Source organism: Impatiens glandulifera, chromosome 6 (genome assembly GCF_907164915.1).
Source record: "Impatiens glandulifera chromosome 6, dImpGla2.1, whole genome shotgun sequence".
NCBI classification, from domain to species: domain Eukaryota; kingdom Viridiplantae; phylum Streptophyta; class Magnoliopsida; order Ericales; family Balsaminaceae; genus Impatiens; species Impatiens glandulifera.
In genome coordinates, this window is record NC_061867.1 from 48,162,083 (window position 1) to 48,187,345 (window position 25,263).

The 25,263-nt window shown below is 28.1% G+C and overlaps 2 protein-coding genes and 2 non-coding genes across 4 annotated transcripts; 3 read left to right on the top strand and 1 right to left on the bottom strand.

The window, feature by feature from the left end:
* The first annotated feature begins 4,198 nt into the window (after nt 1-4,198).
* On the top strand, nt 4,199-4,280 carry TRNAS-AGA. The gene has a single exon. It is a non-coding gene; the product is annotated as a tRNA-Ser (tRNA).
* An 8,959-nt stretch (nt 4,281-13,239) lies between these two features.
* On the bottom strand, nt 13,240-14,152 carry LOC124941972 (germin-like protein subfamily 1 member 13). The gene is made up of 3 exons (XM_047482364.1): nt 14,002-14,152; nt 13,768-13,908; nt 13,240-13,672 (listed from the first exon to the last, which is right to left on the bottom strand). Exons 1-3 carry the CDS (start codon nt 14,120-14,122, stop codon nt 13,254-13,256), a joined length of 681 nt encoding a protein of 226 aa, XP_047338320.1. The 5' UTR covers nt 14,123-14,152; the 3' UTR covers nt 13,240-13,253.
* Nucleotides 14,153-19,567: 5,415 nt separating this feature from the next.
* LOC124943722 (protein GAMETE EXPRESSED 1-like) lies at nt 19,568-21,816 on the top strand. The gene is made up of 6 exons (XM_047484197.1): nt 19,568-20,058; nt 20,151-20,738; nt 20,809-20,935; nt 21,024-21,210; nt 21,300-21,447; nt 21,543-21,816. The coding sequence occupies exons 1-6, from the start codon at nt 19,568-19,570 to the stop codon at nt 21,814-21,816; spliced, it is 1,815 nt and encodes a 604-aa protein (XP_047340153.1).
* Nucleotides 21,817-22,340: 524 nt separating this feature from the next.
* LOC124944188 lies at nt 22,341-22,501 on the top strand. Its single transcript, XR_007099836.1, has one exon. It is a non-coding gene; the product is annotated as a U1 spliceosomal RNA (small nuclear RNA).
* Nucleotides 22,502-25,263: the final 2,762 nt, after the last annotated feature.

A 25,263-nucleotide genomic window follows, 5' to 3' on the forward strand; every position in this document is an offset into this window, starting at 1 on the left:
AGCTGGTGGAGCTTCCTAAGGGTTTAAAGGAATTGAGAAACAAACGAGTGTTCAAGCTAAAGAGAGATGAAAATGGAAAAAGTATGAAGTACAAAGCCCGACTGATTGTAAATGGTTTTGGACAGAATCATGGCATCAACTTTGAGGAGATTTTCTCACCAGTGGTAAAGATGACTTCTATTCGTACATTGTTAGGTCTAGTATCTAGCTTAGATTTTGAGCTTGAGAAAATTGATGTACAAACTGCATTTATTTATGGTAACTTGGAAGAAGAGATCTAAATGATGCAACTAGAGGGATTTGAAGTGAAATGAAAAAAAATAACATTGTTTGCAAATTGAAGAAGAGTCTATACAGTTTGAAACAAGTTCCGAGACAGCGGTACAAGAAATTTGACTATTTTATGATGAGTCATGACTACTAGAAAACCAAAGTAGATCCGTGTGTTTACTTCAAAAGATTTTCTAATGGAAAATTTCTAATCATTTTACTTTATGTTGATTGTAGGACATAATACTCAGATAATAGTTATGTTAAAGAAGGAGATGTCCAAGACATTTGACATAAAGGACATGGTCCAAACACGTCAGATATTGGGCATACAGATTACTCATGACAGAAAGGCAAAGAGACAGGCATACAGATTACTCATGACAGAAAAGCAAAGAGACTTTGGTTGTCACAAGATAAGTACATTGAAAGGGTGCTTGAGTGATTCAATATGCAAGGAGCAAAGGAAATAAGTTGTTCACTTCCTAGGCATTTAAAATTGAGCAAGAAAATGTGTCCATCAATAGAGAAAGAAAATGATGAAATGACAATTGTGCCATACTCCTCAGTTGTAGGGAGTTTGATGTATGTAATGGTTTTCACTAGGCTAGGTATACCGCATGTAGTTGGTGTGGTAAGTAGATTCCTCTTTAATCCAGGAAAACAGCATTGGAAGCAGTGAAATGGATTCTTAGATATCTAATAGGCACTTTCAATTTGTGTTTGAGTTTTGGAAATGGTGAAACTATGTTAGAAGGTTACACAGATGTTGATATTGTTAGAGATCTGGATTACAAAAAATTCACTTCGGGTTATGTGTTTACTTTTGTAAGGAGAGTCGTGTCGTGGCAATCCAAGTTGTAAAAATGTGTGGCTTTGTCAACAACAGAAGCAGAATATATTGCAACAACTGAAGCTTGTAAAAGTTATTGTGGGTGATTAGGTTTCTCCTAGAGCTTGGTATGCAACAAGAATATGCAATTGTTTTCTATGATAGCCAAAGTGTCATAGATTTGAGCAAGAATGTTATATATCATTCTAGAACTAAACATATTGATGTGAGATTTCATTGGTTAAGAGATAACCAGTAGATGAAGCTGAAGAAAATCTACACGGATAAGAGCCCGTCAGACATGTTTATAAAGATTGTTCCAAAAGACAGGTTTGAGCTTTGTTGTCGGCGGCATGAATACCAAGTCATGACTTAAAGATCGGTGTGCCTCTCTCCATGGGCTGGAGGGGGAGATTGTTGGGCCTTGTGGGTTTAGCCCAATTAGGCACTTAATTAAATAAACAAATCCTAAGAATGTTATTAATTTATATCATTACTAGAGAGAGAGCATTCTGCTAAGAGAAGAAGAAAGAGAGAAAGAAGAAGAAGAGAAAGAGGCGGTAGTGATCTCCTTATATTTATCACCTTCAGGTTCCAATTTCTTGTTGTCTTATATCTAGAGATGTTTGGGTCTGAATGAAATATACCACAACTTTAAGTTTAAAGTTGAGAAGAATATTTGTATTCGTTTTTTGTTTATAGTGAAATTTATTAGTTGGCTCGTGGTTTTACCCTCCAAGTTAAGAGTGTTTTATATGTAAATCTGGTGTTGTTTTATTGTGTTTGATCTCCTATTTTAGTTTTGGATAACATGTGCATTTACCCATCTCACATCGAATCTCACATCGATTGATTACAATATAAATGTATTCTTCGTTTCAAAATTCTCAACAACATTGTGTTTGGATCAAATCTGGCGACTGGTTTTACCAATCGATAAATAAACTCAAACGAGGTTTATCAATCAAGGTGACAACAATATCTTAAAGCCTGTTTTATGCTCTGAAGTCAGTTTGATAGGAAAGATGATGTTGAATTTAATTCTCAAGTTACTTTTTTGAGTCGATTCTAGAAGTGTTTGGCCTAGAACTTCCCATATCCCCGTACCAAATTGATTCGAGAAACAAAAAAACTCATGGAATATATCATCAACACTTGTCGGATTGAGGGTCATTTACTCCATAAAAGCCAACAGAATTAGACGGCGGTAATTGTCTGTTCAAACCCTCTTCTCCAAACTAATCAGTTTAACTGATTGCTTTGGGGAATCACTCAATACATCAAAGGCTTATGAGATTTGCTTGAATTTAGCTTCGACTTCCTTTTTGTTGTTGGGATTTTATTAGGGTGCCATTTCATGAAGACCTTTTCAATAGGCCTTCTTTATGTCATCATCTTTGGCATGACAGTCCACCTCAAGAATCTTATAATGTCATCATCCTTGTATCTCAAAAAAATATAGTGAAAGATCTCAAATAATGAAATAAAATGTAGACCTAGTCAATTATTTACCGCTTGATATCACTAATAATTTTATTTTATGACTTCTCAAATCATTACAAAGGAGTGAAATAGCATTGAACATAAGACAAAATTACCATATATAGGTATGAATGTTAGCATGTTTTCCGATGAAGATAAGGGGAAAAATTCATTTAGATAATTGAACAACTAACTCACTTCTTGACGTATAAACTAATAAAAGATCATTTAAAATACGTTCTATCAAAAATAAACTCATTTAACCTCTTTTAGTAAACAGAATTAATTTTATTTTTTAAAATTTATATATTTATTAATTAAATATTAATATATTTTTTCTCTCTTTTTTACATTAATCATACCATCTAATTTTATCTCATTCTTAAAATTTTATTATTTATATATTAGTTTCTCATTCTTTTATTTCATCTTATTTTTTTATCCATTTTTATTTCTTTTAGTACTCAAATTCATTTTTGAACAGATTTTAGCAACTTATTTATAAATTTTGTTTTGCTGTAATATTTTTGTGAAAGATTTCTTTCTTATTTAATTTTATATGAACAAAAATATAATTAATAATCTTTTATTTAATTTTTGTTTCATAACTTATAATAGTAGTAAAGAATATTGTTTTTGTTTATCTTTGATTATTACTCTTTTATTGTTTGATGAATGAGTTGTTATTATTATCCAATTCTTGATTAATAGTTTTTTTCTAATAATTTTTTCTGTAGGATTTTTTATGTTAAAGAGATAAGTCACTGTTATATCCAACCATTGAAACCAATATATTTTAAAATAATTAATAATCAATGTTAAATCGGAATAAACATAAAAAAATATAACAATAAAATAATTGACGATGAATGCTCGTATATATATAAAGAACAATAAATAGAAAAAGAAAAAAAAAATTAAAATAATTAATAAAAAATATTCATATGGAGTAATAAAAAATTTATAAAAAAGATAAAAATAGAGAAATAGTTGATTAATTAATAAAAAATGAGAGAGAAAATATTAATATTTAATTAATAAATATATAAATTAAAAAATAAAAATTAACTCTATTTATTAACATAGGCTATGTGAGCCTATTTTGATAGCCTATTTTTATAACACATGTTTAAATAATTTATACGTTTAATTGAACTAGTTCTAAGTACCTATGTCTAAATTAAATATTTATTTTTTTTCAAAATAAAAAAAAAATATATATGAGATGCATCCTCGATTTGAAAGAGTCAAATGCACATTTATTTTTTGGGATGTCTAATTACTTGAGTAAGTGTTTGGAATTTCAAACGGGATGGATACATTGATCGTTTTGTTCTTGTTTGAGTAAGTGTTTCAAATTTCACTTTGCATGGATACATTGATCGTTTTGTTCGATTTATGTTCTTTTTATAAGATTTAAGTTTTTAGTACTGTATTTTTATTTCTAGTCAACTGTTTGTAGAAGGGTCATCAATTTATTTATAAGAATTATCATTTTTAAGTCAATGTGATCAATCAAATGATATCATCTTTTTAATAATACATATTATTTTAAATACATGTTTAAGCAGAATATTGATATTGCTTTAAACAAATTAACTTTTTCCACATAAGGTGGTCGTGCCGGAGTGGTTATCGGGCATGACTAGAAATCATGTGGGCTTTGCCCGCGCAGGTTCGAATCCTGCCGACCACGAAACTTTTGTAATTGACTTTTTTTATAATTTTTTCTATAACGTCAAGGCTCTCGTGGATGATCAGGTAAGGGTATAACGACGAAACGTTTTTATAATTTTTTCTATAACGTCAAGGCTCTCGTGGATGATCATGTAAGGGTATAACGACGAAACGTTTTAAATTCATTCTTGTTTGAATAACGATTAAAAAATAATTTGAACAAAGCATAAGTTGATGCATGAAAGACACAAATGTGTGAAACTAGACAACTTACAATATTGAAACATTTTTTGTAATCAACTTTTTTGTTTTTTTTATGATTTGTTCTATAACGTCAGGTTCGAATCCTGCCGACCACGAAACTTTTTGTAATTGACTTTTTTTTTATAATTTTTTCTATAACGTCAAGGCTCTCGTGGATGATCAAGTAAGGGTATAGCGACGAAACGTTTTAAATTCATTTTTTGTTTGAATAACGATTAAAAAATAATTTGAACAAAGCATAAGTTGAGGCATGAAAGACACAAATGTGTGAAACTAGACAACTTACAATATTGAAACATTTTTTGTAATTAACTTTTTTTATTTTTTTTATGATTTGTTCTATAACGTCAATGAGCAGGTAAGGGTGTAGCGAAGAAACATTTTAAATTCATTTTTGTTTGAATAAAGATTCCAAATTAATGTGAGCAATACATAAGTCGAGGAATGAAAGACGCTAAGAAACTAGACAACTTACAATATTGAAACATTGTCTCCACTTTAATTTGGACACCTATGATAAATACATTGAAAATCAAGTTCAATGCATTGAAAAAGTGGTGGATTATGAGTAAGAAAATGTGTAAAAAAATAAAAACCTATAAAATTCAGAACAATATTAACTACGCCAGAATGGACAACCAAAAACCGACCCTACAAAGAAGCCTATGCATAATCTCCAAATTCCCTGTGTTCTGATTTCTCCATTATTACTAATATTTTGAGGATGGGCAATAAAAGTTTGTAATTAAAAGTTAATATTTATTAGGGGATATTTTTTATCTTTATTGAGTTGTGTTATATTAAATTAGTTTTTGATAACTTTTCATCATTGCAATCTTTGCAAAAAAATAAAAAATAATAATACAGAAATGAGATAGAATTTTCCATTTTAAAATAATTATGATAAAATAATATATTTTAATATTTTTCTTAAATAGTTGTTAAGAAACAGATTTTGTTTGTTATATCTTGTTAATATTTTTTTAATTTAATAAATTATTTGGACCTCCACATATATGACCTTTCACTTTATCTAAGACCTCTTTTTCGTGAAAATTTAATGTTTAAAAGCATTTCTTCTTCTTCTTTTTTTTCAAACCTTATAGCAAGATTAAAGATTTATTGAGAAATTAAAGACTAGGTCACACAAACATCTCTTTTTCATAATATACAAAAAAATAATATTTTTCTCTTTTATCTAAGACTACCAAATCATTTGAAAATGTATTACTTGAATTAGTTGTTTGTTTCCTTAATTTAACATCTAAGTCAAAGATTGTGTGAATAATTGAAAAAATCTTCCAATTGTATTTTTTTTAATTATTTATGGTGTTACTGCTTATCATACATGTTACTATATAACGCGAAGGCTATCGTGGTGGTAAAAAAGAAGGTGACTGATTAATGATCATGTGAGGGTGTAGCGACGAAACGTTTTAAATTATTTTTGTTGGAATAAAGATTAAAAAATAATATGAGGAAAGTATAAGTTGAGGCATGAAAAACACAAATGTGTGAAACTAGACCACTTACAATATTGAAACATTGTCTCCACTTCAATTCGGACGCTTATGATGAATACATTGAAAATCAAGTTGAATGCGTTAAAAAAGTGGTGGATTATAAGGAATAAGAAAAATGTGTAAAAAAATAAAAGCCTATAAAATTCAGAACAATATTAACTACGCCTGGAATGGACAACAAAAACGACCCTACAAAGAAGACGGTGCAAAATTTCCAAATTTCCGGTGTTCTGATTTCTCCGTTATTACCATGTTTTGAGGATGGGAATTAAAAGTGAATATTTATTGAGGTGATATTCTTATATCTTTATTGAGTTGTGTTGTACTGAATTAGTTTTTGTTAACGTTTCATCGTTGCAATCTTTGAAAAATAAAAAGAAGAAGAAGAAATTAATGAGATAGAATTTTCCGTTTTCAAATAATTGTGACTGAAATTGTGATAAAATAATATATTTTCATATTTTTCTTAAACGGTCATTAAGAATCAAATTTTGTTTGGTAAACCTCTCTAATATATTTTAAATTTAAAAATTATTTAGACCTCCACATACATGACCTTTGATCACTATATTTAAGACCTCTTCTCGTGAAAATTAAATATTCAAAACATTTCTTTTTCTTTTTTTGTGTAAACTTTATAGCAAGATTAAAGATTTATTGAAAAGTTAAAGACTCAGTCACACAAACATCTCTTTTTCATAATCTACCAAAATAATATTTTTTTTTATCTAAGACTACCAAATCATTTGAAAATGTATTACTTGAATTGATTGTTTGTCTAATTAATTTAACATCTAAGTCAAAGATTATGTGAATAATTGAAAAAGTCTTCCAATTGTATTTTTTTTAATTATTTATAGTGTTAGTACTTATCATGCATGTTACTATATCTATCAAGATGCTGGAATAAAAACACTTAATACCCTCAAATCTTATGTTCAATTTTATTGAAAATACAAAGTTGAAGTGCATGAGAGGCCTTGCACAATAAAATGTACAGTGATCCATCATTTAATTCAAATGCATTAAGTTACTCCAAACAATTAATCTAGTTCAAAAATATATATATATATATATATATATATAAAAGGTGGAAATGTCGTGTCGAGACTAAATTAACATTTGAAATATTAAAAAACGTTAATTATTCAACAGCAACAAAAACTTAAAAACAGTTTTTTTTTAATTTTATTTGTTTTTATTTGATTATCTTAGTCATTTTATATGTAATTCGAGTTTAATTCTTTGAGTAGGCTAACACAACTTTTAATTATTGTCGTTCAATTAAATTGATCTCATAGATTTTAACTTAAAATTTCAACTTCTCAAACTCAAACTATATTCATTATATTTTTGTCGACACATAAATATTGTCAACGCATACTATGTCGCTAAAGATAAAAACATATAAAGACTTCCTCCCATCCCACACTTTTAGGCAACAAGCGCATTATTCCCCGCTCATCTTTGTCATCAAGAGGGGTTTCTTGTCGGGTGTTCCCCTGTCACGGTTCATATCTTGTTTCTTAGTTTTTCTTCAAAATAAAAAATAAAAAATTGAAGTTTGAAATGGATTTTTTTTTTTAATTTTTGTTGTTTGGTGCAGGTTTTGTTCTCCCCTTTTATTATTTTGTTACAGGGATGCCTCTATGTCAATGATGACATCAATTTTCACACTTGTTAGTTAACTCTGACTTTTCAAAATCTTATCAAGACATAATTTATATTACACTTGTATTGAATATGAGTTTGATTTTTCTAGATTATTATGATTTATGACGCAGCTTATGCATAGTATATATAGACTCTCTATAATTGTTTTCTTAGGGTTTGAACTCATTCATTTAAACCACCAACTAATTAAATTGTTTTTATTAATTTAACAATTAATAAATAACAAATTATGTTAGAATTATCCTAATTAGATCCTAATTTAATATGTGAGAAATTATAATCTGAATGCGGCGGAAGCGTACCTTAATTAATCGCATGAATAGTAAATCTTCTCTTTCCTTAAACTTTGCATGGATTTGATGATTCTTTCCTTAAACTTTCCTTATATGGAATGGTTCTTCCATTTGATGAGTAAGTCAATGAATTTCTCTTTCTGTTGATGAGGACGCAAAGGAGAAATTGACGTTACTTCAAATGGGGACCATTACCGTTACATATAACCAACAATAAGTTAGTTATTATAGTTTGACAATTTCTAATTTAGCCCCTTCATAAAATTAGAAATGTCACTTAGGTATCCTCACTTTATTTTCATGACAAATACACCCATAAGCCATAAACTTAATTTCACATTAGATCACATTATTTTGGCTTATATTAAATATGACATATGCACAATTATTTATTATACAAGTGACCCTAAAAATTCCAACAATCTCCCACTGGGTCACGTATGTACAAAAATAAATGTACCAACCATAATGCGCCTGAAGTTTTATGTCATTTTAATCATATGTTGTATAAACAATTTTATCAATTAATTATATCAATATAGGACCAAAGAGCTCGTCGTTGTATTTAAGCACAACTAGACCCAACAATGATCACATAAATCAATACAATTAATTGACAAATCATATCATGAATGTGAGGAATGAAAATTTCATGCAAGGTGATCTTTTCATGTCAATTTTCAACTGGTCCTACTTAACTTTAGTGAGATCATACTTTAAACATAATTATACAAAGTGTAATGAACTGAATAATACTTAAGTTCTGATCAGAATAAAAACTTTATAAATATCTATAAAATAATTAAACTTGAAGATGTCAAAATTACAAACTCCCACTGAAGTTAGAGATCGTTGATCTCTACAACACTCATACGAGCAATATCCTCATGAAAGACATTAGATGATAAACTTATTGCCATGAGGTTCATAGAGTTTGTACATATATATTTTATAGAAATCTATCCACTTTGTATCATTTCTTTCATAAAATAAACTTGATGTCAAAATCACTTAATTTGATGCCTAGTAACATGTCATAAATTTCGCTGCAATAGTGGATGACGCCATAAGTGTTTGTTTGACACTTCTTCAAGAAATGACAAAACCAGCCAGCGAAAAATATTACCCAAAGTAGATTTCATACTATTTTGGCATCCCGTAATATCGGAGCCAGAATACTCAATGATCTCAAGACTTTCCAACTTTTTATATGTGAGCATTTAATTCTCTGTTCTTTTCAAATATCTCGTAAGTATTGGCTACTTAATGTCAAACAAAATTTGTGACAAACAAAATGTCACCATAATAAAACCATAAATAGACGTTTACTCCCACTGAACATGTGATACACAAATAATCAATTAAATTCACCTCAAAACCAAAAGAGAGAATTATTATTTTGTAAAATTTGTGGTATCACTAACGAGATGCTTCTTTAAGTCTATAAATGAATTTCTTTAATTTGCAAACCATATTAATTTGGTCTCTCGACACAAAGTATTCTCATTGCACCAAATTGTTTTTCAATGTCTCTATTGAAAAACCCCTTAACATCTACTATGGTGAAGCTCCATATCAAAATATGTAACGAGTACCATAAATTGTTCTTAAAGAGTAATTCAATTAAATTGGATTGTCATAAAGACACTTGATTTTGAGGTTGTTGAGTTTGTACTTAATGAGTTTGATCATATTGTCTTGTTACTCTTGATTTTTGAACATTATCCTCAATATCAATAAAATCCTTATAAATGTCAAAAAAACACTTGAGATATAAATCAAATATTCCACAATAGGAATTATTGATCTAAATCATTTTTAAAGACACAATCATTTCTCCCCTCAAACTCAATATCCTCAAAAAAATATCTTTAACTTGACCTCATAAAAAAATTATAGCCCTTAATTATTTAGGATATTCAATAAATTAGTTGCTCACATTTATAAACTTAAGTAACAACTAAATTCAAATAATGATTTATCCCATCTCAAAATACTTAATGCAATATTAATATCAAGTCTTTGGACAGTAATATTAATTGCTAATAGTATTTTGGTGTAATGATCAAACATTAATAATAAGACATGTCAAATAATCAATCTATCTTTGGATGGATTAATTATTCACATAAATAAGACTTTATAATTATTACATATTTATCATCACAAGTATTAATGCAATTCTGTCAATTAATTATCAGCCTTTGGGCCAAATAATATAATCACATGAATTACACAATACTACCATTCAAAATTGTCTTGAATTAATTTCAACAAACATTGTCACTTTGGTGATTATTTGTATCAGTCAATACAATCCAAATAATGAACAATAACATCATTATTTTAAATTTAAATGTCATATTATTGTATATAACCCAAATCAATAATATATAATCTACCAAGAAACATGTAATTTACTTTATTATAAAAATAAAATTATACATAAACCAAATCTTACTTGATTTTGAAATTTGTAATATCTTATATTAATTAAATTAAATAATAAATCTTCAAGATTTATTTAAATATTAGCCTGAATCCAATTATTAATTAATTTATTAATAATCATAAACCTTAATCTTTTAATCCTAAAATAAAGGATATAATTAAAATTTTATTATATATATTTATATATATATATATATATATATAACCTAAAACATTATTCCTTAATTATCTCTTCATTTATAATATATATTATATATTATTTAATCCCTTAACAACAAATATCAACCGTCAATTTAAAACAGAGAATTTCTCCCTTTAACCTCTTTAACGAGAAAATTTAAACCGTTTAACAAGAAAATCTAAACACGGTCAATTTAAAACAGAGAATTTCTCCCTTTAACCCCTTTAACGAGAAAATCTGTTTAACAAGAAAATCTAAACACGGTCAATTTAAAACAGAGAATTTCTCCCTTTAACCCTTTAACGAGAAAATCTAAACGATAATCTAACTATCAATAAATTTAATAAACATTATTAAATAATATTAAATAATATTATAAATCTTTATATATATATATATATATATATATTTACTCAATTATTCGATATTATCAAAAATCAATATATCCATATATTCCGAAATAGAGAAAATTCAAATATTCATTTTTAGGGATTTTATTATCTTAATTATCGTAAAATTCAAATATCCCTTAATCTATTGATCTATATATATATATCCGATTAAAATTTTTAAATATAAATATATATATATATATATATATATATATATATTCTCATCATAATTTATTGAAATTATCAAAATCAATATATATTCCTAATATTATGTTTGAAATTCTCAAAACCAATATATATAATCCGAAAATATGAAATTATCTATAACCTAATATTATGTTTTTTTTTTTTTTTTGAAATTATCAAAACCAATCTATATAATCCGAAAACATTAAATTATCTATAAATTCATGCATATATATATATATATATATATATATATATATATATATATATATATATATATATATATATATATATATATATATATATATATATATATATATATATTTATATTTATGATTACTGAGAATCTAAATATCCCTAAACCGAGGAGGAATCTTAATTATGAGATAATTCAAATATCTCTTCCCATCAATCTTCATGATAACATCATAAGATATTAATTAATATATAACCGTTCCTCTTTACAGAAACTTAAAGATCTAGGAACTTAACAAAACCAGAGAATCTAAATATTTATAAATCGATAAATCTTTATATCTTTATACCAAATTAATATATATATATATATATTCCTAATAACATGCTTTTATTTTTATTATGAATTGCATGCCTATAAATTTCATGCATATATCTACACCGATATAGTTTTTTCACATAATTAAATTAGGATGGCTCTGATACCAATTGTTAGAATTATCCTAATTAGATCCTAATTTAATATGTGAGAAATTATAATCTGAATGCGGCGGAAGCGTACCTTAATTAATCGCATGAATAGTAAATCTTCTCTTTCCTTAAACTTTGCATGGATTTGATGATTCTTTCCTTAAACTTTCCTTATATAGAATGGTTCTTCCATTTGATGAGTAAGTCAATGAATTTCTCTTTCTGTTGATGGGGACGCAAAGGAGAAATTGACGTTACTTCAAATGGGGACCATTACCGTTACATATAACCAACAATAAGTTAGTTATTATAGTTTGACAATTTCTAATTTAGCCCCTTCATAAAATTAGAAATGTCACTTAGGTATCCTCACTTTATTTTCATGACAAATACACCCATAAGCCATAAACTTAATTTCACATTAGATCACATTATTTTGGCTTATATTAAATATGACATATGCACAATTATTTATTATACAAGTGACCCTAAAAATTCCAACAAAATTAGGCTCCTTATTTGGGGTCAATTGCAATTTGTGACCTCTTCTTTTAAACTTCACAATTTGAGGTTTTTTATTATGGTCAATTATAATTTGGGATCTCTTTTTTCGAACCTCACAATTTTGGGCTCCTTATTGAGGTCAATTACAATTCGGGATCTCTTATTTTGAACTTCAAAATTTAGGGCTCCGCATTGCCAGGTTTGTACATAATGGGGTTTTGCCTTAACGGACATGACAACCATCAAAAAAAATATATATTAAGCCTTTATAATTAAAATTTTAATATTCACATATACTTCTAAAATTTTTAATTGTAAAGGCAACGTAACACTTTCCATTACCGTTAGAGCAAAACTCCATTTGTACAACCCTGACAATGTTGAGTCATAAATTGTGAGGCTCGAAAGAAGAGGTCTCAAATTACAATTGGCCCCAATAAGGAGCCCTAAATTGTGAGGTTCAAAAGAAGAGTTCTCAAATTGCAATTGACATTCAATAAAAAGCCTCGAATTATGATGTTCAAAAGAAGAGGTCCCAAATTGCAATTAACCCCTAATAAAGAGTCCTAATTTGTTATTTAAGCCAAAATATTATACTTCTATAATGTTTTTTTAATGCTAGAAATGATTAAAAAATTTAAAAGTTGCATAACCACGTGCCTTTACTAGATATACACAACGACCAAAAGATAAAGATAAGTGTATGCAAACAACTTTATTTGTATAGAAACTCCATTTATATATTTATATATTATACAATATAGCAAACCCAAACAGTACTTGATACAAAGTCTTATTTAGCCATGATACAATATATTATTCATAAGTTCAAACTCTCTAGCTCGTAGATAATACGATTTAGTTATTGTCCCACCAGAATTGAGATTGAAGATAGTCGATCACATTTTTGTCCACTTGAAAGGCCTTGGTGAGCACATCAACGGATATTTTGGGATCTGATCCAAACACGGCATTTGCAATAGTAATAACTCCTGGATTTTGACTGCTTAAGCCAGCAAAAGCAATTGTATTTGTTTTAGCTATATTTTGTTGAAAGTGAATTAAGCCTTCTGGGAATACAAAAACATCTCCGGGATATAAAGTTTTTGTGAATAAACGATTCTTTTGATTCGGTATGTTAGATGTCACAAAGCCAACCAAGAGGGCACCCTCTAAGACAAAGAGGACCTCAGTCGCGCGAGGATGTGTATGTGGTGGGTTCAATCCATAAGGTGCATAGTCAATACGAACCAAAGAGATTCCAAGAGTATTGAGACCTAGTTATAATGAATAAAGAAAATAACATAGTTGAAAAAACACACATGACTAAAACAACAACCACATAGAAAAAACTTAAGTTAAAAATATATACCTTTAAGTTGCATCACATTCACCGGAGTAACAACTGATCCAAGAGGATTTGACGTGTTTCCAGGTTTGTCAAGTCCATCGTAAAAGAAATCGTCAGCATTAACGAGTTTAGGATCCTTGCAAAACTTGCCATTCACAAACACTACACATGAAACATATAAGCATCACTTATATGTGAAAAAACGTATACAAAATTGAAAAAAAAAAAACAATAAGTTTGGTCGTAGAAACATACGAGCATCTTTTGGATCATCGATGGCAACACAAAAGTCTTGAAGAGGATCTGGATCCGAAGCAATGACAAGTGAAGAAGCCAATGCCAAGATGGCTATAGTTACTAAGAATTGTTTATCCATATCTATTTGAGCTTATTATAGCTAAGTGTGGATGATGATCAATTAAGCATGAAAGAAGCAACTATTTATAGCCATTGGGAGGCCTTGTGATTTCTAATTCATGACCTGGTTAATTATTTCTATTCTACTAATGTTCTAGAATGGACTTCTTCTTCAACTGCTACACCTTATGACTTTACCATATTTTCTAGTTTATATCACCAGTCATCAACAATGATGTCACATATAATAAATCTTAAATTTAGTTTATATTATCTTGGATGATTACTAATTTTGTAAGATGATAGCTAGTCAAAAGTGCGCGAATATAAAATTAATGTTGGAGGCTTCATGAAAAATAATATGATGTTTAACTATAATGTTCATCAATATATATTGTCTTAGAGGAATGATAGGGAGAACTACTTTGGGGGAGCTACTCGTACAACGAAAGTGACATCGTTGTTATACAAGAGTGACATCACTGTTATACAAAAGGGATGAGGTCCCTTTTGTATAATAACGAGGTCTCTTTTGTATAACAACGAGGTCACTTTCGTATAACAGCGATGTCACTTTCGCTGTACCAGTCGCTCCCTCAAAGTAGTGCTCCCAATCATTTTTCATTGTCTTAATTATGTTATTATCATATTTCCTTTTTTAAAATAACAGAATCACTGCTTATGGCATATAACTTTACTTTTCAAAATCTAATATATAATACAATTTGTATTGGAAAAGTTTGACAAACTTTTGGTGTATGCTTTGTAATTGATGTTTTCGAAGAAGTTTAAACATAAATTTGTAATTGATATTCTCGAAGAAGTTTAAACGTAGATTTGTAATTGGTGTTCTCGAAGAATTAATTTGGAGATCTCCATCCTAATCATGGGGTGAATAAAAATGGAAAGTAAGTTTTAGATTGGAGATGAAAATGGGTTAAGCACTTAAGCCTATATAATTAGTCATTTCATGGGCAACAAGATATCCATATATGTTGACATGTTGTGTTTGAATCACATTGTAAATAAGTTGTTGAAGGGTTCGCTTAAAATAATGCATTTGAATTGTTTGAATGGTTTGTCTATTGACTTTATCTTTCCTACAATCTCTTGCCGGTTCTACTTTCAATTCTCAAAACAAGTTTGAAACTTTGTCGATCAAGAATCGAATCGTGGTAGAGGTTCTTTCGCAACCACCTCTCTTTGCCCAGACTTACTAATAATCTACAAGGAGGTTCTATTCAAATTCGATGTTAGAGGATGGAATAATTGTGCATGTACATGTGACATTAATTTTGGATGTTTGTTGTATAAATGATTTTCCTATGTTAATTCTTTTAAATCTATTTTATTCAATTATTAGGTGAAGAAGCTGTTATATACAAAAATATATATATATATATATATAATTAATTCTAAATAGTTTGAGGTCGAACATTAATTTGGATCTTGGCGTGAGAGAAAATTGGTACCACCCGGTTAAACCGTTAGTAGAAAATAGATAAAAAAAAATAAAAAATAATTTCTCAACCTAACTAAAACATAAAATTATAATTAACATTAACAATTTAAAATTTAATAAATTTTAAGAATAAAAATTTAATTTAATTATATTAAAATAATGATTGTTCTTCAATATAACTTTAAAAAAAATATATATATATATATATAATCCTACTTGTATTAATTATTTTTATAATCTAAATAATTAATTATATATATTATATAGACATGAATCATTTTTTTAAAATTATATATGTATTTTTTTTATTTCTCTCTTTAACTAATAAATATAATGTATGATCAATATTAAAAATTAATAAATTTTAATAATAATAAATTAATTTAATTATATTAACATTCAATATAATTATTTTTAATAAATATATATATATATATTAATACTTCTATTTATATTAATTATTTTTATAATCTATATAATTATATATTATAAATAAATGTATAAAGCATTTATTAAAATTAAATATTATATAACTTAATAAAATTTGTATGAAAATAAATTAATCTTTTTTATTATTTGTCTATATTTTATATTTGACACAAAATAATAAATAATAATTTTTATATTGAAAAAATAGTTTAAAATAAATTAATCTTTTTGATTATTTGTCTAAATTTTATATTTAACACAAAATGATAAATAATATTTTTAATATTGAAAAAATAGTTTTAGCTTATTAATAAAAAGGAAAATGTAATTTCTAAATTTTAGAAGAAAAAAATTCAAAATTTTAAAATTTTATTAGTTTATAAAATATATAAAATGCATACATAAATTAAATAAAATTCATCGGTTTAATGGTTTAAGTGATCACCTTCCACACTTGAGATAGGAGTTCTAATCCTCGCAAATTAATGAGAGATCGCGATATTAAATATCAATTAAGATTAATAATTGGAGATAAGAAGTGTGTGATTGAGATTGGTACGGTAACAAAAGATCGTTGATCCATCAATATTATTATATTATTTAATTTCTTTCAAATTGTTAATAAAAAAATATATCTTTTGGAAAAATCTCTCATAGTCTTAGTTATGATTTTCAACAAAAACACTAAGGGGAATTTGTAATCATGACTTTGGTGGGGCGTAAAAATTAAAACCTAACCTAAGGTCTCGTTTGATGAAAGGATTTTTGAGATAAAACCTAATTTTTATCACAAAACTCAAACATTTTATCAAACCATTAAATCAAATCATTTTATTATTTGAATACCAAAAATATCTTATATTTTTATCTTCTCTCTAAACCATCATTCTCTCAGCTACATCATATTCTCTAAAGTTAAAGGACAAATTAGTCTTCAAATTTTAAAAACTATTTTTTCCTATTTTTTATCCAACAAAGATTTTTAGGATAAAACACAGGTAAAACTCAAAAAAATCATTTTCTCAGACAAACTCTAAGTTAAGGTACTGGTGTCGTCGTCACTGTTGGGTTGTACAAATTTCTTATAATTAAAAAATATACATATTAATTAGTTTGGAAAATTAAAGATCTATTAAGAAATTAATGACTTGGTCGCATACATGATTTGATAAATTTTGTTATCTCTTCTACCAAAACATTTGAAAAATGTATTACTTGGAATTGATTCTTTAGTTTGCATTAACCTGGAAGTCAAATAGCATGCATGTATAGACAGATTGTGTGACTATTTGAGTCTGTTTAAAATAAAAAGAAAAAAAGAAAAAAAAAGAGTTGTGTAGGTGAGAAGACTCAAAATTATGACTTTCCTCCCACCTAGCTAAATGAGTCTTTAACTATTTAAAAAAAAAAATACTATTTTTAGGCTTGTTTGAATAGGGTTAGAGGTTATTTAAATAAACATAGATTATTAAAAATAAAATATTGGCATTGATTTAAATATATATATATATATAGTATTTAAAATATATTAATATATAATGAAAAATATTTTTTATATAAAATTTAGAAAATATTTTAATATTTTAATTAATAAATTCAGTGATAAATGAAGAGTTTATAAAATGATGTTTGATTAATCTTTTTTTTTTTAAAAAAACTATTGAAAGAATACCTTAACTATTTAAGAATAAGTTATATTAATGTTTATTAACTAGTTCTATCTTAATTCTTAATAAGTGTGACATATTTAATGTTTAGTTCTCTAATTTTGTTTATGAAATATTCAAAGATGGTAAGTTTGAGGTGTTTTTAGTCATAATTAATTTTTAAAATTATCAAAATTAAAGTAAAAATAATTATTTATCATTTTGTAAAAAAATGAAAATAATAATAAATAATATATTTGTTATTCAATTTTTTTTTTATATTTATCTTCACTTTATTATTTTTGCTGTATTCTTTATCTTTATTTATTGTGATAATTTTTTAAATATAAAATATACAAATAATAATAAATTAATATTTGTCTACACGGTTATAAATAATTTCGATTGTTATAAGCATTATTTTTAATTGAATATTCATATCACACGTTATTATTTATTTTATTTTTCCAATTTTACTCATCTAACCTTTTAAAAAGGAATGTGACTTGTTAAAAAAAAATCATCAAAAATGTTATAAATTATCAAATTGTTCAAAGCTATATATTTTTTTTTTATAGAAAGTTAAATAACAATTAACAAGATAGTATTTATCTACAAATATTTAAATATATTTTACCAGTTAATCTTTTTAAAAAATTATAACTTTCTGAAAAACAATATTATTATTTTTTTTACAATTTTAATCTTATAATTTTTATAGACTAACCTAGTAATAAAATGTAAAAATCATGTTAAAAAAATTATAAGTTGAAATCCTTTTTTCTTCTTTCATAAGTTTTTTTTTTCAACTAAAAATTTCCAACATTTTTACAAAAATAAATTAAAATAATATTATGAAGTTGACTATTTTCTTAATTACTTTAAACATGTCTATAATATTATATTAAATTTAGAATATTGTCTTATATACTACAACATTCTATATCATGTTTATATGGTTATAGATCTTCTTAATCATTAACAATATTTTGAGTTAATTTTGTTATATAAAGTGATAAACGGATTCTCATAATTAAAAGTTATTTATATTTTATTAAAGTTATTATTTTTATTGAGAAAAGTATTACAGTTATTCAATTTGTTTATAGGTTTATAAAATAATAATTAAATACTATTAATATTTAAAATATATAACAAGATAATTATGTGTGGAATTGTTATTTTTTTTTTTATAAACATTGTATTTCCTATTACTTTATTTTGTAAGAAGAATTGTAGTAAATCAGTATATTTTCATTATCTAATAAATAATCAATATATTTTTTAAAGTATGTTAACACTCAATATATTATAACTAAAATTCAATTAAATAAATATTTTATAGATTAAACTATAATTTGGTAAATTTAATTGGAATCCTAACCTTTATTATATTAAAAAAGGAGATTCATTTTCAATTAACCCCATGTATTTATTATATTTTTCAATTGTTAGATCTAATTTATTATATTATATTATATATCATATCAAACCTTTTATTTTAATATGATATTTTTTAATATTTTTTAGTTTCTAGACAAATTTTTATTATTAAAACTATTTTATTGATTTAATTATTTATTAAGTTAAATATATATATATATATAAAAGGAAATATTTTGAAATTAAAAAATTTATTAATTATTCTTAAATCTACGTCTAGATTCTAGACTATTGAGAAAAAAATATTTTTTTTAATATTATTGCGAGAATATTTTGAGTATGAAAAAAGGAAATATGTATGAAATTACAAATTTACCCTTTTTTTTTTCAAATAAGGTCCAATTTGTTTTTGGCGTCTCTTTTAACCGTCGTGTCTTGTCGATTTGTTCATGAAAAGACAATAAATTTGATATTCCCGTAGGTTTCCAAATCTGTTGAAACCCTTCTTACAAAAGAAGGAAACAAATCGAATTTGACGAACAAGATGATGATGATGAATACAAAAATCGACATTCTTTTCTTCTCAATCCTCTGTTTCTTACTCACAACAAGCTGTGATTCATGGGGATGGTTTTCAGAAGAGAAAAACCCATCATCATCATCATCATCGTCAAGAACATCCCAGATTTCCGGCCAAAAGTTCGCCGGAGAATTCTCTATAGATCCATTAAATACCCAAAAGGGTTCTCAACTTGTTGAAAACGCTATGCAGAAATCTCAATCTGGTTCATGTTGGCAAAACGCTTATCAAAATCTATTTACTGGTTGTCGTGAAATCCTTGCTGATGATGAAAAACAATCAAGATTCGCCTGGCTTCTATCCGACTGTTTTCAGAAAGATTCTGGTATGTTATCGTTTCCCAATTGTGATTTAAAATCCAATATGAAGAAGTGTAGAAGCAAGCTTGATGAAGAACAAAGTCGGGTTTATCTTCAATTCTTTCTTCAAACCAATGTTCTTTGTCATCAATTACAGTTAAGTATATAATTTCTCTCTTTTTTTGTTCTTCATCATCACTGAAAAAATTCAAGATTTGATATTTTTTACTGCATGATTTGATTTGCAGAGCTCATGCATTCAAACAACAAACAGAGAAACTGGTGAATGATTTAAAAGAATCAGCCCAATTTGCAGAAGACAAATTAATAAGTATAGAAGAGAAATCTGAGAATTTAATCCAAAGTTCTTCTCAAATTCATGATTCTCTTTACTCAATCAAAGAACAATCTCAACTAATATCCAAGGTTTCGGTTGAAGTTTTTACGACAGTTGATAATGTGTTAAAGCACACTGAAGGTGTTCATGAACAATCGAAACGAATCGAGGCTTCTCAGGAATTGATTAAGTATGGGCAAGATGAATTGAGGAAGAAGATTGATGATGATATGGATAGAATTAGAGAAGCCCATGATAGTTTAGGTGTTGAAATCAGTAATTTGAATAATGAAGCTATTGAAATTGAGAAGGAGATTGAAAAGCTTGGAGATTCTTTGTCTTTAAAGATGGGAACTTTGCAGATTAAAGCAGAAAGTATTGAATTTGCAACTGGAACTTCATTAGATAAACTTAAAGAACTTCAAGATGGACAATCTGTTGCTCTTGAAGATGTTCAATTTCTAAGTAAATTCTTGTCAAATGCATTGGAAGAAAGCAGGTATGAAAAAAACTCATTTCGAAAATCATGTCAATTTTAGATTTTGTGACATTTGATTGTCTATTTGAAGGGGAACTCTGCAAAAATTAGCTGAATTTGGAAATAGACAGCAAGAGGAGCTTCTTCAAAGACAAGACCATTTACAAGAAGGCCATGAACGTTTAGTTGAGAATTCAAGAACAATATTGGCTGCACAGGTTTTCTATTATCCTTATTCTCAAATTTGATCATGTATTATGTATGATCTTAGAAGGTTGTCATAAATTTGAAATCTTTTTTGTTTAGGAAGCGTTTGAGTCGAAGCAAGCGAGCATGTTTATGGTATTGGACAAGCTTTTTACAGTCCACAACGCAATGTTGGTTGAGTCGCGGTTAATAAAAGCGTTTGTTTTATACTTTTTGGCCATATTTATCGTGTACATGTTCACTAGCACGAAACAAACGTACAATATTAGACCGCGACTTTACATGGGTAAGTGTCGTGTTTCTTTGTCGCGTTCCTTCCGTTGAGGATTTTTGCAAAAGATGTTTGATTTTTTCAAACAAAATTTATTATTGCAGGGCTCTGTTTGGCTTTCTCTATTGAATTTGCGGTGTTGCGATACGCGACAGGGAGAATAGAAGATCAAGCTTGGATTATAAGTTCGATTAGAACACTTTTTGTTACGTTGTCGTCGATTCAACTATTATATGTTGTCTTCACTTACAGGTGAGAATTGGAAACATTTGATCTCATTGTAATATATTGGTTAGTTTTTCAACTTGTCACATAAAATAATGTCTGTTTTTTTTTTTTGTTTACAGGGACTATGAAGTGTTGAATCATCATATTTTGTTGAATCTAATGGACAAGATTAATAATAATGTTGGAATGCGAGAGCAAAAAGAGATATCTTACGATAGCGACGAAGATTGGAATTATGCTATCAATAAAGAGTATAACGAAGAAGAAGAGGATGAACTCAATGATCCCGATTTTATACTTGAGAAGGAGGAAGTTGACGAGAATTCGGTTTCAACAACTAGTTTAACTAGAAGATATAACCTCAGATGTCGCTCTCATCGTTCTTATGTATGAGTTTTCATCATCATTTTATGTTCAAATATCATATAAAACTAATTGTTATTTTTATATAGAACTAGTTTTTGTTTGCTACTTACCTTTTTCTTGCTACCCACATAACTTGATGCTGTGTGAATTTGATCAATAGTATAACTAATGTTGCACTTAAAACTTGGTCTCAAACAATTATTATTATTATTATTATTATGTAATTCATCGTATTACATACAGAATCATTGTGATAATGAACCCTTTTGAAACTTTAAAAAATTATAATTAATCCAGACTTCAAGTTAAAGTTTGTTCAATAAAATGTTATTTAACTCTATATTTAATCATTATAAAAATTGCAATTTTATAACACTAATTATGTTTTCCAGTATAAAGACTAGTACCAATAATACAAAAGAAAAACAAAGAAAAAAAATGAGCAGGAAATTTTGTTATTTGTGTGTTGTTAATTTGTCCCACATCGGAAGTGGGAAGTAAAGGAAAGGGGAAAGGGGGCTATAAAATAAAGGAGAAGGATACAGAGCAACATACTTACCTGGACGGGGTCAATGGGCGATCAAGAAGACCCATGGCCTAGGTTGACGGTTTCCATTGCACTTAGGAAATGCGTCCGCCTAAGGTCAGCCCAAGTGGTTGAGCCTACGTCATAATTTGTGTCAACGGGGGCCAGCGTTCGCGCGGCCCCTTCCAAATTTAGTATTAAATTTTTTTATTTATTCTTTTCAAATATTTATTTGGGAAATGACCTATAAATATTTACTTTACTTTTATACAATTTTTTAATTATATAATAATGATAGCTTTATAATAAATTAGTTTCTTAATTTCTTTTCAAATTTTATTGTTAGATATTCAATATTTAGTGATTAAAAAATATTTATTTAATTTTAAATTCATAAGATCAGAAAAAAATAGAATGTTATTTCTATACAATTTATTAATTATATAATAAGGTTAGTTTAAATTACATTTATATGGGGGAAATTGGACGAAATGACCTACAAATAAGGGAAATTGCCTCCGTGGTCACCAGATAATTGAAATTGATCTGGTGACCACTTAATTTTTTTGGACGAAATTACCCTTTTCGCGTAACGCGAAGGGACTTCGCGTTTCGCGAAGTGAGACGCTGTGAAAAGTCCAGAATACCCTTACTATATAATAAAATCCGGCCATCTTTTTTTCATTTCTTCCCTTCTCTTTCTTCCCTTCCGCTTTTCTCCTTCTCTCTAATCTCGCTGGCGACGGAGTTCAACGGCGGCACTCAATGAGCTCCACGACGAGCACAAGCACTGTAACAATTGGTAAGTTTATGTATTTCAAGTTTATTGTTGTTCATTTATGCATTTTCGAATCACTGTGTTGTTTAGGGTTTCATCTGATGATACTTCCCGTTTCGCTAAGTACTTCCCGTTTCGCTAAGTACTTCTCGTTTCGCTAAGTACTTCCCGTTTCGTTATGTACTTCCCGTTTCGCGAAGGGTTTCCATTTCACAGTATTTAATTATCCCGTTTCCAATTTTTCTTGCAGCCGAAGTTTTCGTTTTCTATAATGGAGAGTGGAAAGTTGATGCTAATGGAATATGGTTTTTTGATGCCTCTTCAATCAAAACATTGGATTTACCCCAAAGTACTCGTTATGCTGAATTAATTGATAAACTCCATGAAAGACTTCAAGTGCAGAAATCTACCTATGATTTAGTGCTGCAAATGAAGTATGATATTCCGAATATCACAAATCCTAAACCCGTTTTTATTGAAGATGATGAGGATCTGAACATATATTTATCACGCTTGATTTTGGGTAGAACTGTGTCACCATTGTGTGTGTCTGTAGTAGAGAAGTCACAATTTACTAAAGAAAATATACCACTACTTACCTACCCAACTCAAGAAAGTATTCTCCCACAATTTACTCAGAAAATTGTACCAGAAGCTTTACCCTCGGAGGTCTTTGTTGAAAGTAATGAAGCCGGAGATAACTCTTTGCCTCACATCCCACTTACTCAGACTTGCATGCATCGATACCTACACCACGTAGTGCGAGAAGAGCATCAACGGGTACACCTACTAGTGCAAGAAGATCATCATTGGGCGCTTTTCCAAGAAATCCGTCCAGGGAAATCAGGAACGGTGGTTTCTGCCATCTACAAAAGGAACAACAACAAAAATGTAAGATCATATACATAGACCACATCAAACGTTAAGTACTTAACGAAGCGTTAAGTACTTAACGAAGCGTTAAGTACTTAACGAAGCGTTAAGTACTTAACGAATCCCTAAACCAGAAACAATAACCAACAACCAGAAACAAACATGCAAATATAATGCAATAATCAATAACCAGAAACAAACATTAAACGCTAAACCTAACCAATATTAAACCAATAAACTGAAACAGCCAAAACCCCTAAAACTAAACATGCAAATATGAAAACCCATAACCAAAAAAGACATGCAACAACCAAACTAAAACTAACCTGAGATTTATGGGGAATCAATGATAGAGAGGGAGGACACGAGGGGGACGGGCAGATCGGCCTTGTCAATGTCTTCTTCAGTGTGACGGTTGTAGAGAGAGAGGAATCGAGAGGATAGAAGAGGGAAAATGGAAGAAATGAATGTCCAAATGTTTTATTTTTTAAAATATATGGTATGGCGCGTGCATATACGCGCGCCTCTTCGTCTTCCTACGCGCGCGTGCAGAAGCGTTAAGTACTTAACGAAGCGTTAAGTACTTAGCGAAGCGTTAAGTACTTAGCGAAGCGTTAAGTACTTAACGAAGCGTTAAGTACTTCACGCTTCGCTAAGTACATAACGCTTCGTTAAGTACTTAACACTTCGTTAAGTAACTAGCAGAAACGATATCATTTGCAAATATCATCACAGCCAAAAGAACAATCAATAAGATGAACAAACTAATAAACCAAAATGAACAAATATGAACATATATGAACAAATATAACCCAATATGAACAAATATGATTCAATATGAACCAATATTAACCAATATCACCAAAAAGAACATATTTAGGGTTAGAGTTTCATTAAGAAATACAAATAATAACATAAATCTGTTATATAAACATAGATTCGGGGATTAGGTTTCTTATCTTGTAGAATTAGTTCATAGTAGTCGCCGTCGCCGGAGTTTACGCCGCCGGCGACAAACTCAGGAGGAAAGAAAGCATGAGAGAGAAAGAAAATGAGAGAAATGAAAAAATTTGAGTATATATATCAATACTGTTTCACTTCGCGAAACGCGAACTCCCTTCGCGTTACGCGAAAAGGGTAAATTAGTCAAAAAAAAAATAAGTGGTCATCAGATCAAAAATTATTAAACATTACCACGGATGCAAATAGGCCTATTTGTAGGGTCATTTCGTCCAATTTCCCTTTATATGGTATGATAGTAAACATATTTCTAAATCACAAAGATACAAGTAAACAT

What these genes read in the sequence shown, in the direction of transcription:
- LOC124941972 (XM_047482364.1), bottom strand. Translation starts at nt 14,122, where the DNA reads ATGGATAAACAATTCTTAGTAACTATAGCCATCTTGGCATTGGCTTCT. An exon ending in CGATGATCCAAAAGATGCTC is followed by an intron (nt 13,909 to 14,001) that starts GTATGTTTCTAC and finishes TTTCATGTGTAG; the next exon opens with TGTTTGTGAATGGCAAGTTT. An exon ending in GAATGTGATGCAACTTAAAG is followed by an intron (nt 13,673 to 13,767) that starts GTATATATTTTT and finishes CATTATAACTAG; the next exon opens with GTCTCAATACTCTTGGAATC.
- LOC124943722 (XM_047484197.1), top strand. Translation starts at nt 19,568, where the DNA reads ATGATGATGATGAATACAAAAATCGACATTCTTTTCTTCTCAATCCTC. An exon ending in GTTCTTTGTCATCAATTACA is followed by an intron (nt 20,059 to 20,150) that starts GTTAAGTATATA and finishes TTTGATTTGCAG; the next exon opens with AGCTCATGCATTCAAACAAC. An exon ending in GAACAATATTGGCTGCACAG is followed by an intron (nt 20,936 to 21,023) that starts GTTTTCTATTAT and finishes TTTTTTGTTTAG; the next exon opens with GAAGCGTTTGAGTCGAAGCA.